The sequence below is a fragment of the Somniosus microcephalus genome, chromosome 6, assembly GCF_052327205.1.
Source record: "Somniosus microcephalus isolate GS21.2 chromosome 6, FLI_Smic_1.0, whole genome shotgun sequence".
NCBI classification, from domain to species: Eukaryota; Metazoa; Chordata; class Chondrichthyes; order Squaliformes; family Somniosidae; genus Somniosus; species Somniosus microcephalus.
The window spans coordinates 18,998,098-19,012,061 of record NC_140992.1 but is presented as its reverse complement, the minus strand read 5'-3'; the positions used below and the strand labels follow the sequence as shown (position 1 = coordinate 19,012,061).

General features: G+C 47.7%; 1 protein-coding gene across 8 annotated transcripts in view; it reads left to right on the top strand.

The window, feature by feature from the left end:
• The window catches only part of LOC147115504 (mediator of RNA polymerase II transcription subunit 12-like protein), a 637,745-nt gene that overhangs the window by 478,998 nt on the left and 144,783 nt on the right, over positions 1-13,964 (top strand). For 7 of the 8 annotated variants that reach the window (XM_085989804.1, XM_085989800.1, XM_085989802.1 and 4 more), the window contains 3 exons: positions 2,946-3,047; positions 7,406-7,519; positions 8,775-8,992. In XM_085989804.1, coding sequence (XP_085845930.1) covers positions 2,946-3,047; positions 7,406-7,519; positions 8,775-8,992 — 434 coding nt within the window. The remainder of the gene's footprint in view (positions 1-2,945; positions 3,048-7,405; positions 7,520-8,774; positions 8,993-13,964) is intronic. The other variant, XM_085989803.1, reaches the window with a different exon arrangement.

The following is a 13,964-nucleotide window of genomic DNA, read 5'->3' as shown; positions in this document are numbered from 1 at the left end:
TGCATCCACCGCAATTAAAAACATCGAGTCCATGAAGGGACCAGCAAAATCAATGTGCACCCTTTGCCATGGAGATGAGGGCCACTCCCATGGATGCAGAGGAGCTTGTGGTGGGGCGTTTTGGACCTTCTGGCATCCTGCACAGCTCTTGGTCATCTCTTCGATTTCTCTATCGATTCCCGGCCACCACACAAACGCTCTGGCTAAGTTCTTCATTTTTACCCCACCCAGATGACCCTCATGAAGCTCATTCAGCACTCTATCCGTCAACTTAGGTGGAATTACTACTCTGGATCCACACATCAAGGTTCCTCTGCACACTGACAGCTGTCCTCTTCTCAGCGAGAATGCTGGCAGCAGTGGTTCGCCATGTGCTGGCCATCCCTTCACCGTTAAATCATAGACCCGTGATAGTGTCGGGTCATTCCGTGTTTCCTTTTCTATGTTTGCATTCGTCACAGGGAGACATTCAACTATGGTCGAGTGGAATAACTCCATTGGATCCACTGCAAGGTCTTCTTCTTCCACCGTCGGCAACGGTAGGCGTGACAATCCATCAGCATTTCCATGCTGTTTAGTTCCTTTTGTACTCGATGTCATATTGGTGTGCCCCTAGGAAAAGGGACCATCTCTGCAGCCGTTGTGCTGTCATTATCGGTACGCCCTTCTGAGGGTTGAAAATGGAGACAAGAGGTTGATGATCGGTTAGTAGAGTAATTTTTGACCGTGCAGGTAGTGATTGAACTTCTTCACCCCCCACACTAGGCTGAGGGCCTCTCTGTCAATCTGAGCGTAGTTACGCTCGGCAGAAGTTAACGAGCGTGACGCAAAAGCTATCGGCCTCTAATCCATCAAGGAATTTATGTGACAGTACCGCCCCAATGCCGTAGGGAGACGCATCACACGCCAGTCTGATCGGCAGTGCTGGGTTGTAGTGAGCCAATACTTCCCTTGAAGTGATTAAGTCCTTACTCTTCTGAAAAGCATGCTTACAATCATCGCTCCATTTCCATGCTACCCCCGTTCGTAGCAGGGCGTTCAGTGGGTGCAGAATTGTCGACAAATTCGGCAAAAACTTATGATAGTAATTCACCAATCCGAGGAATGACCTCAGTTGCGACACATTTTCAGGCGCTGGGGCCTTAACAACCGCTTCAATTTTGTCAGGGGACTTATGTAACCCCTCTTCATCAATCACGTGGCCACAATACGATATCTGTTTCTTAAAAAATTCGCACTTGGGGCGGTTGGCTCGCAGCCCATGTTCCCGGAGTCTAGTGAGCACCTGTTCTAGGTTGTTAAGGTGTTCACTGTCATCTTCACCTGTCACAAGGATGTCGTCCAAGTAACACTGAGTCCCCGGAATCCCTTGCAGGACTTGTTCCATCGCCCTTTGCCATATCGCCGGAGCCGATGCTACTCCGAATACCAATCGATGATACTGGTAAAGACCTTTGTGAGTGTTTATCGTGAGATACTTCCTAGAGGACTCTTCAACCTCCATCTGCAAATATGCTTGTGCTAGGTCAATTTTTGTAAAACGCTTCCCTCCAGACAGTGAGGCGAAGATGTCTTCTATCCTTGGAAGAGGATATTGTACTGTGTGAAGGACTGGGTTCACCGTCACCTTGAAATCCCATCCTCGTCGCCAGTATTACGTCCGTGAATGATTGAGACACGGACAGCAGGAGTGGAATAAAATAAGTCTTTACTGATGGAAGTCAATAGTGAAACTAAAACAACAGAGGCTCACTAGCGCCTTTTATACAGGGGTGGTCACTGCCGGTACTGCAGTCTGAGACCAGTTATTCTCTTAAAGGTACATGCACAACAGGAACGATTGAAAAGATAGATGCTGTGATGGGGAACCTATATGGGCCTACAATACGAACACTACCACAGAAGCTGAACTGCCAATGGTACAAAAACGTGAAGCAATCAGTGTTTGTGTATTGAGGTAGTGATCAGTTGCACTGAATGGATGGTCGTGTTGGGAAGAGATAAAAAGGGTCGTTGAGAAATTACCAGTCATGTCAATGGTAAACCATGATGGACTGCCTGGAGGAGTGAACAGCATCCTGCCAAAGGGAAGCTCTGGGCTCTGAGGGGAAGTTAACAGCTTGATGATGGGACTGAATGTGAAGGAATCCTTTGGAAAATTTACAGATTGGGATAGGTTTTTACAACTTACAATAACTCTTGTCATGCCTGATTCTAATCTTGCCCTTGGGTATCTGCAAATGTTTTAGATCACTAAGAACGACTCGGATTTATATAAGTGCCTCCACCTGTCTCTTAAATGCCCCCGGGCTTCATGTACAATGAATTACTTTGAAGTGCGTTGACTGTTATGTAGGCAAAAGCGAAATCTAATTGGGACACAGCAGGATCCCACAAACAGCAGTAAAGTGATTGAGGAAAGAATGTTGGGAGAACTCCCTGCTCTTCAGTGTGATCTTTAACATCCACCTGAAGTATTGGAGCATCGCTAACAAAGCAGTGCTCTCTCGGGACTGCACAACTCCATAACCTCCTGACTCCCAAGGCAAGAGAGCCACCAGCTGAGCCAAGCTGTCACTTGATGCTTTATTAACCGTACTGAAAATGAAATAAAGGCATTTCGGTGAAAGTTTTATTCTGTTTAAAATCGGATAAAACTGATAGTGATGTTGGTGAGTATTGATGTCCTTTCATGTATTGACACCACAACCGACATTGACCAGAGGGAGTTTTGAAGTCCATTTAGTTTGACTCGATGGGCCGAATGGCCTCCTTCTGTGCTGTACTGTTCTATGATTCTAGTTTGTATGTGAAATTTGAAGAAATATTTTCCAACTTGGCGGGTGGTGGAAGAGAGGTGGGGGAAAGCCCCGGTTTTAGTGTCGAAAGCTGATTATTTTTCCTGTGGGATATTTATAACCTCTTTGAGACTCTGTTTCCTGCAGCATGCGGCGATCCAGATGCAGAACCAGGGGCCAGGATGACATGTAGACTTTTGCTGCATTTGTTCAGAACACCGCAAGTCAGCCCCTTCCCTCAGTCTAATGGTAAGCTTCCGGCTGACAGCCTTGTTCCCCTTTTTAAGTTTTGTTCTGAGGAAAAAGCTGTCTTTATCCAAATTGCTAAATACCGAGAGGATTGACCCATTAACCAACTTCACAGCTGGATAGTCTACAGCAAAGTATGTGTACATGAACGAACACTTGTACGTGATGCACGCGCATCAATTTCTCATTTGAAGGTTAAGCATTGCTCATAAACATTTTTTTTTAAAACACATAAGTGAACCTTGAACTGAGTTCATGGCCCGTAATTTGCGGTCAGTGGCGAAGAAAGCTGCCCACAAAGATCTTGCGATCCCTGTGGTGAGAAGTTCGGCTTTTCCGCCGTTCAGTGGCGATCAGCACAGTGCAGTGGGAATTCCATAGCGCGATGCTAACAAGCTGTCTAAGCAGCCAATCACAATGCAGAATTCTCAGTCAGGGAAACCAGAAAGTGAAGAAGTGCTTTTATTCAGACTTTAAAAAAAAACTGATATAGAGAGCAAAACAAAGATTGGGGCTCGTGTATTGGGAAAAGGTAAACCTGCAATAAATATGAACAAAATTAAAATTAGGGCCATAATGTTTCTTCAGTCAATATGCTGTTAAAACCTCAGATACACCTAATCCAACGAGGTCTAACTTTTAATGGGGCATTTAACAGCGATATTACTGCAGAAAAGTCTAAGTTTTCATCAGTTTCACTGATTTCCCTGATTACACTATGTGGGGGTGGGGGGCGCGGAGGGCAGAGTTCTACAGTGCAGCTCGTGTCGGAGCAGTGAATGACTGACCGCAACATCAGGATTTCGCATTAGGATGCTCGTGCACTTAATCCTTAAGTTGCGGTCAGTTTCAAAGGAGCAATGACAGTGAGCATTGTTGGTTCGCTGTTACTACCCACCGCAAATTATGGGCCCATGTTTCCTATCTTCGGAGGACTGGGAGCGGGGGTGTGGCAGGCAGAAGAACGCAATTTCCTTTATGTTGAAAGCCATGATTATGTCTGGGAGTATTTTTACCCACCGCCCTTCATATTCGGTTGAGAGGAAAGGCCGGTGATTGCTCCCTGCTTTCTGTCAGCATCACCTTGTAAGCATCCACTAAGCGGTGTACAAAGATGGCTCAGGATGATCAAGCTCCCCTCCCTCCACCTCTGTGGAGGGAAGAACCATCCTCGCAGCAGCATGGTTAAGGTCAGGCATTCATCTCATGGGTGAATGGTTGGTACGCACACCGGTTCCAACAGTCTGTGTCATGGCATATCATTGAGTGCATATGACCATTTTGCTGTCTTCTCAATCTGTATAATTACTAGTAAATTCCTAGGGTCATTTAAAGAATACAGTGTATTAACGGAATGGCAGTGGAGTTGGTACAGAGACTTCAAAAACTCATCCATGGGGCCACCTAGTGACCTGAGCCTGCAAGAACATTGTGACAGTTGACACAGGAAAATTGATTTGGAAATGTTGACCCAGCAATTCACAGTGGGAAATGCTGTCACAAAAGCGTGCGCAAAAATCTTGACACTAGGAATTGCGCACCCTATTGCAAATTTTTTAAATAATTATATAGATTGCTGCACACTACAGAGAAGTCACCATCTAGACGCAAGCAGAGCTCCATCCAACCTCAAGAAATCCACCGTGTATGTCTAACATTAATATTTATAACATTATATAGTACAGGTAGACTATCCTTTATCCGAAAACCTCGGGACCAGCCGTGTTTCGGATTTCGGATTTCGGAAGGTGGGTCGGCGGGGGTCGGCGGGGGTCGGGGCCGGCGGGGGGGTCGGCGGGGGTCGTGGTCGGCGGGGGTCGGGGTCCGCGGGGGGGTCGTGCGCACGACTTACGCTGACGCTCAGCGTAAGTCGTCGGGGTCGGCGGGGGGTCGTGCGCACGACTTACGCTGACGCTCAGTGTAAGTCGGCGGGGATCGGGGCCGGCGGGGGGGGTCGGCGGGGGTCGGGGTCGGCGGGGGGTCGTGCGCACGACTTACGCTGACCCTCTGCTCAGCGTAAGTCGTGCGCACGACTTACGCTGAACGAAAAAACCTTCGGTTTTTAGAGGGTTTCGGTTTTCGGAAGTTCGGATAAAGGGTAGTCTACCTGTAGTGTGTTATTGAAGGCAGCTAACTCCTATTACAGCCTTGAGCACTCCAGCTTTTAAGCCACCTTTTTAAAAAAAATTGCAAACTATATAGATATATAAATTCCCTATTTACAAACTGCTATTTTTTTTAAAAGCCCAAGTGTGTCAGACTTTCAGCACCGCTTGTGCCCCTGGATCGATACAGGACAGAGATTGCCTTCCAAATAGGTGATCTTGCTCTCAACTCTAGCATCCAACGTCTCTCTCTCAGCCTTCCTTATCGTTCTCTCTTATTAATACCATGGCCATTGATGCTCTGACCTTTCCTCTGCTATTTCTCCTGAGCTGCAAATGCCGCTCTTCCTCCTCTGTGCACTTCCGCCGTTGCAATTGTGACCCGTCACACTGTTACCTGCTCACTCTTCCCCGGGACCGCAGAACTGTGGAAGTCCTGACCTTCCTCGATCTTTCTTTCCTCTTGCAATCTACAGACTCCGGAAGTTCAAGCGTGACACCGGCCAACCACTACTGCTCCGCTTCTCTCCAACCCCTTTCCACTTTGGTGAGGCCCTGCATTATGGAGCTTGGCCCTTTGCCCAGGTTCTCAAAACCTTTTTTTAAAAAGCTGTCTGAGTTTGTATCTTCTGTAATCATTTATTTATTTTTCAATTGCCACCATTATGCCCCCCCCCCCCGCCATGGGAAGAATTATAATACTAATCCGTGGCCGCCTTTAATCAGAAAGTCTGTTTTCATAGAACCATAGAACACAGAAGGAGGCTGATGTAATAAAACTCACTACACACTTGGTTTGAGTATAAAGCAAGGCTTTAATCAACTTGTTTCAGAACATGGAGGTCTAGTTGTATTTCACTAGCTCCTTGTCTTACAAAATGTCCCTGGCAAGCTGGGGCCCACGCCCGAGTATTTATACTCCTTGGATGGCGCCACCAGCTGGCCGTCCAGTGTTATTTCATAAGTAGTTTCTTGATGGTGAGATTTATAACAGAGGCCATTCGACCCATCGTGCCTGTGCCGGCTCTTTAAAACAACAATCCAGTCAGTCCCATTTCCCCCCCCCTCGCTCTTTCCCCCACAGCCCTGAACATTTCCCCCCTTCAAGTATTTATCCAGTTCCCTTTTGAAAGCTACTATTGAATCTGCTTCCTCCGCCCTTTCAGGCAGCGCCTTCCAGGTCACAACAACTCCTGAATTTTCCTGAGAAAGGAAGGTGAAAATAGTGCCGGTGGGTTTTAGTACTCCTGGGTTTTTAAAATTTTATGTTTGCTGCAGAGTTGGAGCCGCATCAGTTGCAAATTTAGGTGACATTTGGGGCTGGATTTTCATTCAGAAGTCGGGAAGGAGGCGGGACTACAACTTTCGGGTTGTAGTCCCGGCTCCATCGAGATGCGGCCAATCCACACGATTTTCACTTGATTGACCTTGTTGAGCCCGCACAGCGGGCTCAGCAGGCCAATTAAGGGCCACCCGGCAACAGGTGACGTCACAGACTGAAATTTCATCTGTCAAGACGTGTTGACAGATGAAATATCAGTGTTTCACAGCTGTTTGAAGCTGTCAAACACTGACAGTCTTACTTCTAACCTGAGTCCTTCTACGCAGACTCAGTTAGAAATCTCACCGGCACTGAAAGCTGCAGGCTGTCACTTTTGACAGATCGCAGCCATTCTGCTTTCTGTGCCGGCTGAATGGTGGACTCCCGAAGCCTAGAGGAAGGAAGGCTGTAAAGGTAAGTACAGGTAATTTAAACTTCTTTAATCACTTTAGACACACCAAGCACACTTACCTTTGTACTCATGCATCCATCACTCACCTGAACACCGACATCTCGACCCCTCCGAGTCCTTCAACCCGACAGCCCGACTCCTCTAACCTGGCGTGGTTTGGAGCCGTCGGGAATCCCACACGACAACCTTCAAAATAGGGATTAGGCTAAAAACTGCCTGTTAACTACCTGTTAACAGGCAGTTAATTGGCACTAATCCCTTACTGCCTTGGGTCGGCGGGTCCCAGTGCGGGGCGGGTACCCGCCTCCATTGAAACTTACACGGAGGCGGGTTTTGGGCGGGATGGTGTCGGGACCCCCGAATTCGGGATTTTAGCCCCCCGCACGCCTAAAAGCCCACCCCACGGCACACTGAAAATCGACCCCTTGGTGTTACAGCAACTCTGCACAGGAGGGCGACATTTTAATGTCACTTTAATGTAACTGGAATGGCGTGCATAAAAGTCTTCTGTGCTTTACAGGTAAATCTGCTCCTGGAATCCGCTCGTCCTGTGACCGCCATCTTTTAGCTGCAGCGCACAACAGTATAGAAGTGGGGGCTGTGTTTGCAGTTTTGAAAGCAATTCTGATGTTGGGTAAGATTCCTTGACTGGAAGGAACATTATCAGCCGAGGATATTCTAAAAGGTGCAAGTTGCAAGCGGTTCGCGTTAAATAAAATTAATTGGCCAGCATACTGCCATCACCTTAGTTGGCGAATAGTGTGGAGCTGAGGGCACACAGACCAGGAGGTCATAGAAACATAGAAGATAGGAGAAGGCCATTCGGCCCCTCGAGCCTGCTCCGCCATTCAATGCGATCATGGCTGATCATCCAAATTCAGTACCCGGTCCCTGCTTTCTCCCCATACCCCTTGATCCCTTTAGCCTTAAGAAATATATCCAACTCCTTCTTGAATATATTTAATGTATTGGCCTCTACTGCCTTCTGTGGTAGAGAATTCCACAGGTTCACCACTCTCTGGGTGAAGAAATTCCTCCTCATCTCTGTCCTAAATGACCTACCTACCCTTTATCCTTAGACTGTGACCCCTGGTTCTGGACTCCCCGACCATCGGGAACATCCTTCCTGCATCTAGTCTGTCCAGTCCTGTCAGAATTTTGTAAGTTTCAATGAGATCCCCTCTCATTCTTCTAAACTCCAGCGAGTATAAGCCCAATCAACACAATCTCTCCTCATACGTCATTCCTGCCATCCCGGGTATCAGCCTGGTGAATCTTCGCTGAACTCCTTCCATGGCAAGAACATCCTTCCTCAGATAAGGCGACCAAAACTGCAGGGGTCCAGGGTTTATTCCTGGGCTTCAGCTTAACGCAGCAGTTAAGATGCTACAAGAGGCCCTGTGCTAAGGAGTCGAAAAATCAAAAGCAAAAATATTGCGGATGCTTAAAATCTGAAATAAAAAAAACAAAAGAAAATGTTGGCAGTGCTCAGCAGGTCAGGCAGCATCTGTGGCGAGAGAGAAACAGAGTTAACGTTTCAGGTCGATGACCCTTCGCCAGAAAAAAAAAATCAAGCTGGGTTCTTACTCCAAATCACTGGCCCGTGACTCCTGCTGGGGAAAGTGCTTGAATGGATCGTGCAATCGCAGAATTAGGCACTTGGCACCATTCACAGTGCAGCATTCTGACAATACTCGCTGTCTAGCCTCCCCATGTGAAGCGTGGCTATTTGAGTGTAGTCCCAGAGAGCTTGCTGGCTCAGATTGACCTGCAGCCCAGCAGCAGTCAGCGTCTGTAGGAAGAGATTAAAATAGTAAAGGGGTCTCATTCTGTCTAAAGGTTCAGCGGGTGGTGTTCAGCACGAGTGACTGTGTTGTGTCCATGTCTAGGTGATGCCGAATTAGGGAGCAATAATGTTAACTCCTCCAACACGGATGACTTCACTGTGACCAGTCTGCTGGCTCCCATCAGTATCCTCGATGACATTAGTGAAGATGACATTCTGAGTTCCACCAAAAACCCCAAGTCACTCGGACGCACTATTTCCATAGAAACTGCCAACCTGAGCGAATATGCCAGGTTTGTGCTTAGAACCATCTGTCAGCAGGTAAGAATTAACATTGAGAAAAAGGTTATTGGGCAATTGTTAAATCCTAGTCTATATAATTAATAAACTGTCACAATGAATTTGAGGCACTTTTGTGTTGTTCAAGTCTTCAGAATATAGAATAAAATGGCTCTTAAGGATTTAGCGACTTGAAATGTTGTTTTCAAAATGTATGATTGCAAAACCATGAATATTGCATTCCGTGGTAGTTACATTTCAATGTATATGCTGAATGTTGCTAGGGATGGACCCTTCCAAAACAAAACTAGGCAGAATCCCCCTCCACTGCAATAGAAAACCTATAGGGCTGGATTTTTATTGGGCCGTGGAGTCGGGATTGGAGGCGTGTGGGGGTTTAAAACCCTGAAATCGGGGGTCCCGCCCCCAACCCGCCTCCATGCCAGGTTCAAAGGAGGCAGGTACCCGCCCCGCACTGGGACCCACCTCCCCGAGGCGGGAAGGGGATTAGTGCCAATTAACTGCCTGTTAACAGGTTGTTAACGGGCAATTTTTAGCCTAATCCCTATTTTCATTGTTGAAATGTGGGATTCCCGACGGCTCCAAACCACGCAAAGTTAGCGAGGCGGGCCGTCGGGCTGAAGTGCTTGGAGGGATCGAGATGTCCGGTGTTCAGGTGAGTGATGGGTGCGTGAGTGTAGAGGTAAGTGTGTTTGGTCTGTGTAAAGTGTTTAAAGAAGTTCTACTAACCTTTACTTACCTTTACAGCCTTCCTTCCTTCAGGTCTCGGGAGTCCCTCATCTCACCGGCACAGAAAGCAGAATGGCCGCCAACTGTCAAAATCTGCAGCATTCAGCTTTCAGTTCCGGGGAGATCTCTAAATCATCCTGAGAGGAAGGAATTAACCTGGAGTACATAGTCAGTGTTTGACAGCTTCAAACAGCTGTGAAACGCTGATATTTCATCTGTCAAAAGCTCTTGACAGATGAAATTTCAATCTGTGACGTCTCCTGTTGCCGGGTGGCCCTTAATTGGCCTGCTGAGCCCGCTGGGCGGGCTCAACAAGGTCAATCAAGTCAAAATTGCGTGGGTTGGCCACAACTCGATGGAGGCAGGACTACAACCCCGAAAGTTGTAGTCCCGCCTCCTACACGCCCTCAATGAAAATCCAGCCCAAAATTTCACTAGGAAATATACTACATTAGAAAGGTACTTGATACCATTCTGCCTCTATGTTGCCTTTTAGTCAAAATATATAATATATATTTTTTTTAAATTCATTCTTGAGATGTGGGTGTTGCGGGCAAGGCCGGCCTTTAATGCCCATCCCTAGTTACCCTTGAGAAGGTGGTGGGTGGCCGCCTCCTTGAATCGCTGCAGTCCATGTGATGAAGGTGCAATCAGAGCGGTTTGAAAGTTTTACTTTGTTTTTCAGATGCAATTTCCTGACTGGGTGGGTGGGGGGGAGGCGGGGTGAGGGGAGGGGGGGGTGACGGGCGGGGCGGCGGGGGGGGCTGGGGGAGGGGGGACGGTGGGGAGGGGGTGCGGGGGGGGGGTTGGTGGGCAGGGGGGAAGGGGAATGGGGGACTAGCGAAGCTTTTCCCAGACTTGCTTTGTTTTTCCTTGTGACCCTCAAGCACAAAGCGCACAAGTCACTGCTAGTTGACTCGCTCTCCAATTTTCAAATCTGGTGTCATTTTAAACGTTTTTAGATTAGTTGTCCTCATTCATCTGGCCCGGTGCCTGCAATTTAAAGGGTGGGGAGGGGGAGTGGTAGTCCATGTTCCGCTAGTCATGGTTTCATAGCTGGCTGCCAAGAGATGCCAGGGATGGCCCAGATGGGAAACTCTGGAATTTCCTTTGGAATATAGAACCGAAGTTGTGCCATTAATGGCGCACATGGGATAAGTTAAGACCGGGCATGCCATACACGATACACACTCAATAACCACTGTAGTTACACGTGTAGATTATGACAGCTGTACACTCTTGACAAATACATGGTAAATGGCAGCTTAATTCCCGGTGCCCAGAACCATCAGGTTTGCTCTCTTTTGTACTCTAGGAACATAGGAACAGGAGTAGGCCATTCAGCCCCTCTAGCCTGCAGTTAGATCATGACCGATCTGTACCTCAACCAGAGTGAGCACAGAATTTACTAAGGTCATAGTAATTACATATATAAGTTGACACTGCAAAATACCGTACTGGATGCAAGCCAATTATCGCCTTTTACCCAGTGCGTACTGCACTTGCATATTGTCAAGTAGGCTCTGTCAAAACTGTTCTGGTGTGAAGCCAATGTGTTTATATTTGAGGCTTTGGTATTTTTTTTATAGAGTTAGTTCCACGAGCAATAAAAATGTCTTTGGCTTCATTTTCTGTTTATAGACTTAAAATCTTTATTATTTTTCCTTGCTCAGTTCTTCTCTGAACCTGCAGCAACCCCACATTAACAGGGCAGAAAACTGGTGGTCTTCGTGCCACTCCTGAGCTAGGCGCTCGGAGATGAGCCTTATTCCACCCCCCGCCACCCCTTCTCCCAAACATCCTCCCACTTAGGAGATATGTGTGGCTTTCCCTCCACAGCACACCATGCTGGGACCTCTTGTATAATTTGCTTTAGAAGGCTGCTGTGTTGGCCAGTTTTATATCAGTCTGGAGACTGAATGTGTTTATACCATCATTCCTGCCTTCCCACAGACTCCAAGTACTGGTATCTTTCCCCACTAAAACCTAATCGTTTTGGAAATGTTCCTCGATTCAGTTGTGAAAAATCCTTGCTCAGAAAAACAGTTCCTTCATTTTAAAAAAAGAAATGTGTTTTTCTTACTGGCCTTCTCTTCATAAGGACTTGATTTGCCCTCAGTTGGTAACTGACCATGCAAATTACACCGCTTAACTCTGAGGGGATTTTTTCCCTTTGTGTTTGAGGTCATGCTTTGGTTGGGAAGTGAAACACTCTTCCTATTTCTACATTAAACACAATGAATAATGCCGGGATGTGAATTCTAACCCAATATCCCCCATTGCTCTTGAATCAGAGGCTTTCTAAATCACCTGTGGACGGTAACAAATATTTGAGCAGTATTAAATACATTCCAATATGGCTGCATCTGTGGGATAAAACAGTCCAAAGTGGAGCAGAAACTGGTGATCTCATTGGGCAGTGTCGAGGGAGATTTAATCCTTTGCTGTGAGTAGACTGTAAGGGGGAAAAATGTAATTGGTTTACGCCTCCCGCGCTAATGGGGCGCAAAGCAACTAGCGCCCGTGCGAGGCGATGTTTGTGCCGCTCGCGAAATTAACTAGACATTTTGCGACGGCGCTAAACACTACCGCCACGATCTCCTGCACCGGCAGATCGTGACGTCAGTCGAGTGTGCAACGCCCCGGTAGCACCCCGGACCGGATATTGAGTGGCGCCCCCGGCCTTACCGCCTGCCGCTAGCAACGACAGGTTGAGGGGAGCGTTTTGCAGTCGGGAAGGGACTGGGGGAGCGCTAATTAAAGGCGACCGCCTCCTGCAGGCTCGAGGGGCTGAATGGCCTACTCCTGCTCCTATCTTCTATGCCTTTTTTTGTTGGCGACATTTTTGCACCACGCATTCTGAGAGAAAGAGAGAGACTTCTGGAGAGATTCAACGCTGTGTGAAGGAGTTTTGGGGACTGAGCAGCACTTTGCAGGTTCATTTTGATTTGCCCTTCCTTGTATCGATTTAGAAGAGACTGTGGGGGCTGCACTCTGAGCTCTTTCCCTGGGCGCCTCCATTGTTCTTTCCAGCAGATTTGATGTACAGGTCTCTCCAGGCCGAGATTCAAGGCTGCAATGAGCAGGATGTGGATGGAGAGCAAGATCAACCCTCCCCTTTAAGAACTGGCCGGCGCCAGTGTGTCTGTGTTCCATTGCTGACTGACATCACATGAGCTTCGCCAGCGCTCTGAGGTAGCGCCTCGCTCTTCGGCATTAGCGCCTTAAGAGAGGTGTGTAGCGCCTGATTTAGCGCTCCAATCACCTCCAGGGGCGATAGAAGCCAAGTTTGCAGTCGGAGGCGATAATTAGCGCCAGGCGCTAAACTTTGCGCCCAGCTGATAATTGCGCCCCAAATGGGGCGATACTGAATTTTTCCCCCTAAATGTTTGACACTGGATGCAAGAAGTGGAAAAATGTGTCTGCCCTCTGTACTGACGACCCGCCCAGAGGAGCTCAAGTCTGTAAATAAATGTAGACATGGTGGAAGGAAGAGTTGACCCATTTGTTTGTCTTTCTGGTTGAATGTGAGCAAGGGATTTATGGAGAGACATTCAGGTGAAAGAAAAACTGGAAAGTTGTGCCAAGCTTTAAAAATACTATCGTTGAATGGCAAGATGTTATGCCTGAGAAAGGTTCACTGCTGTAGTTGACCTGTCACCGCAAGTCAGTGACCCTCTAGGGATTTGCAAGGTTGGGGCCCAGGCAGTGTGATGAAACCGGGGTAGGGTTTGGCTGTGTAATGGGGCAGGGGCACAGGTTGACTGTAATGGAGCAGGGCTCTGTAAGTTTGGGATCACAGGTCACACACACATTACCCAAAGGGTCTTAGGAGTTGCAAGGCTTTTTATTGAAAAGCTACAGTATTAAAGCATAATCCGATATCACATATGGTTTAAGCGGAGTATAATAGACATACAACCCGTGACAGTAGAGGGCGATCTACGGTTCCCGAATCGGAATGCCACGACCGGACGGACGGTTGGTTAGATGCCTGATGAGACTGCGTGGAGGTCTCGGGTCAGCGGGTCTCTGCAGTCAGTAACAGCGGTCACTTTGGTTGATTCATCCCCCGAGCTGTTGGAGGTGTTGGAGGTGTTGGGCATAAGCCAGCATTGATCCACCTCGAAGAAGCCTTCGCCCCTCGCTGTCTGATTCCCTCTCTCAGCCCTCTATATTTATAGTTATTTCGGTGGGCTGTGATCTATCTAGTGTCAATCATCTTTTATCCAGGTGTGGTGCGGGAAGACATTTCTCACTGCCC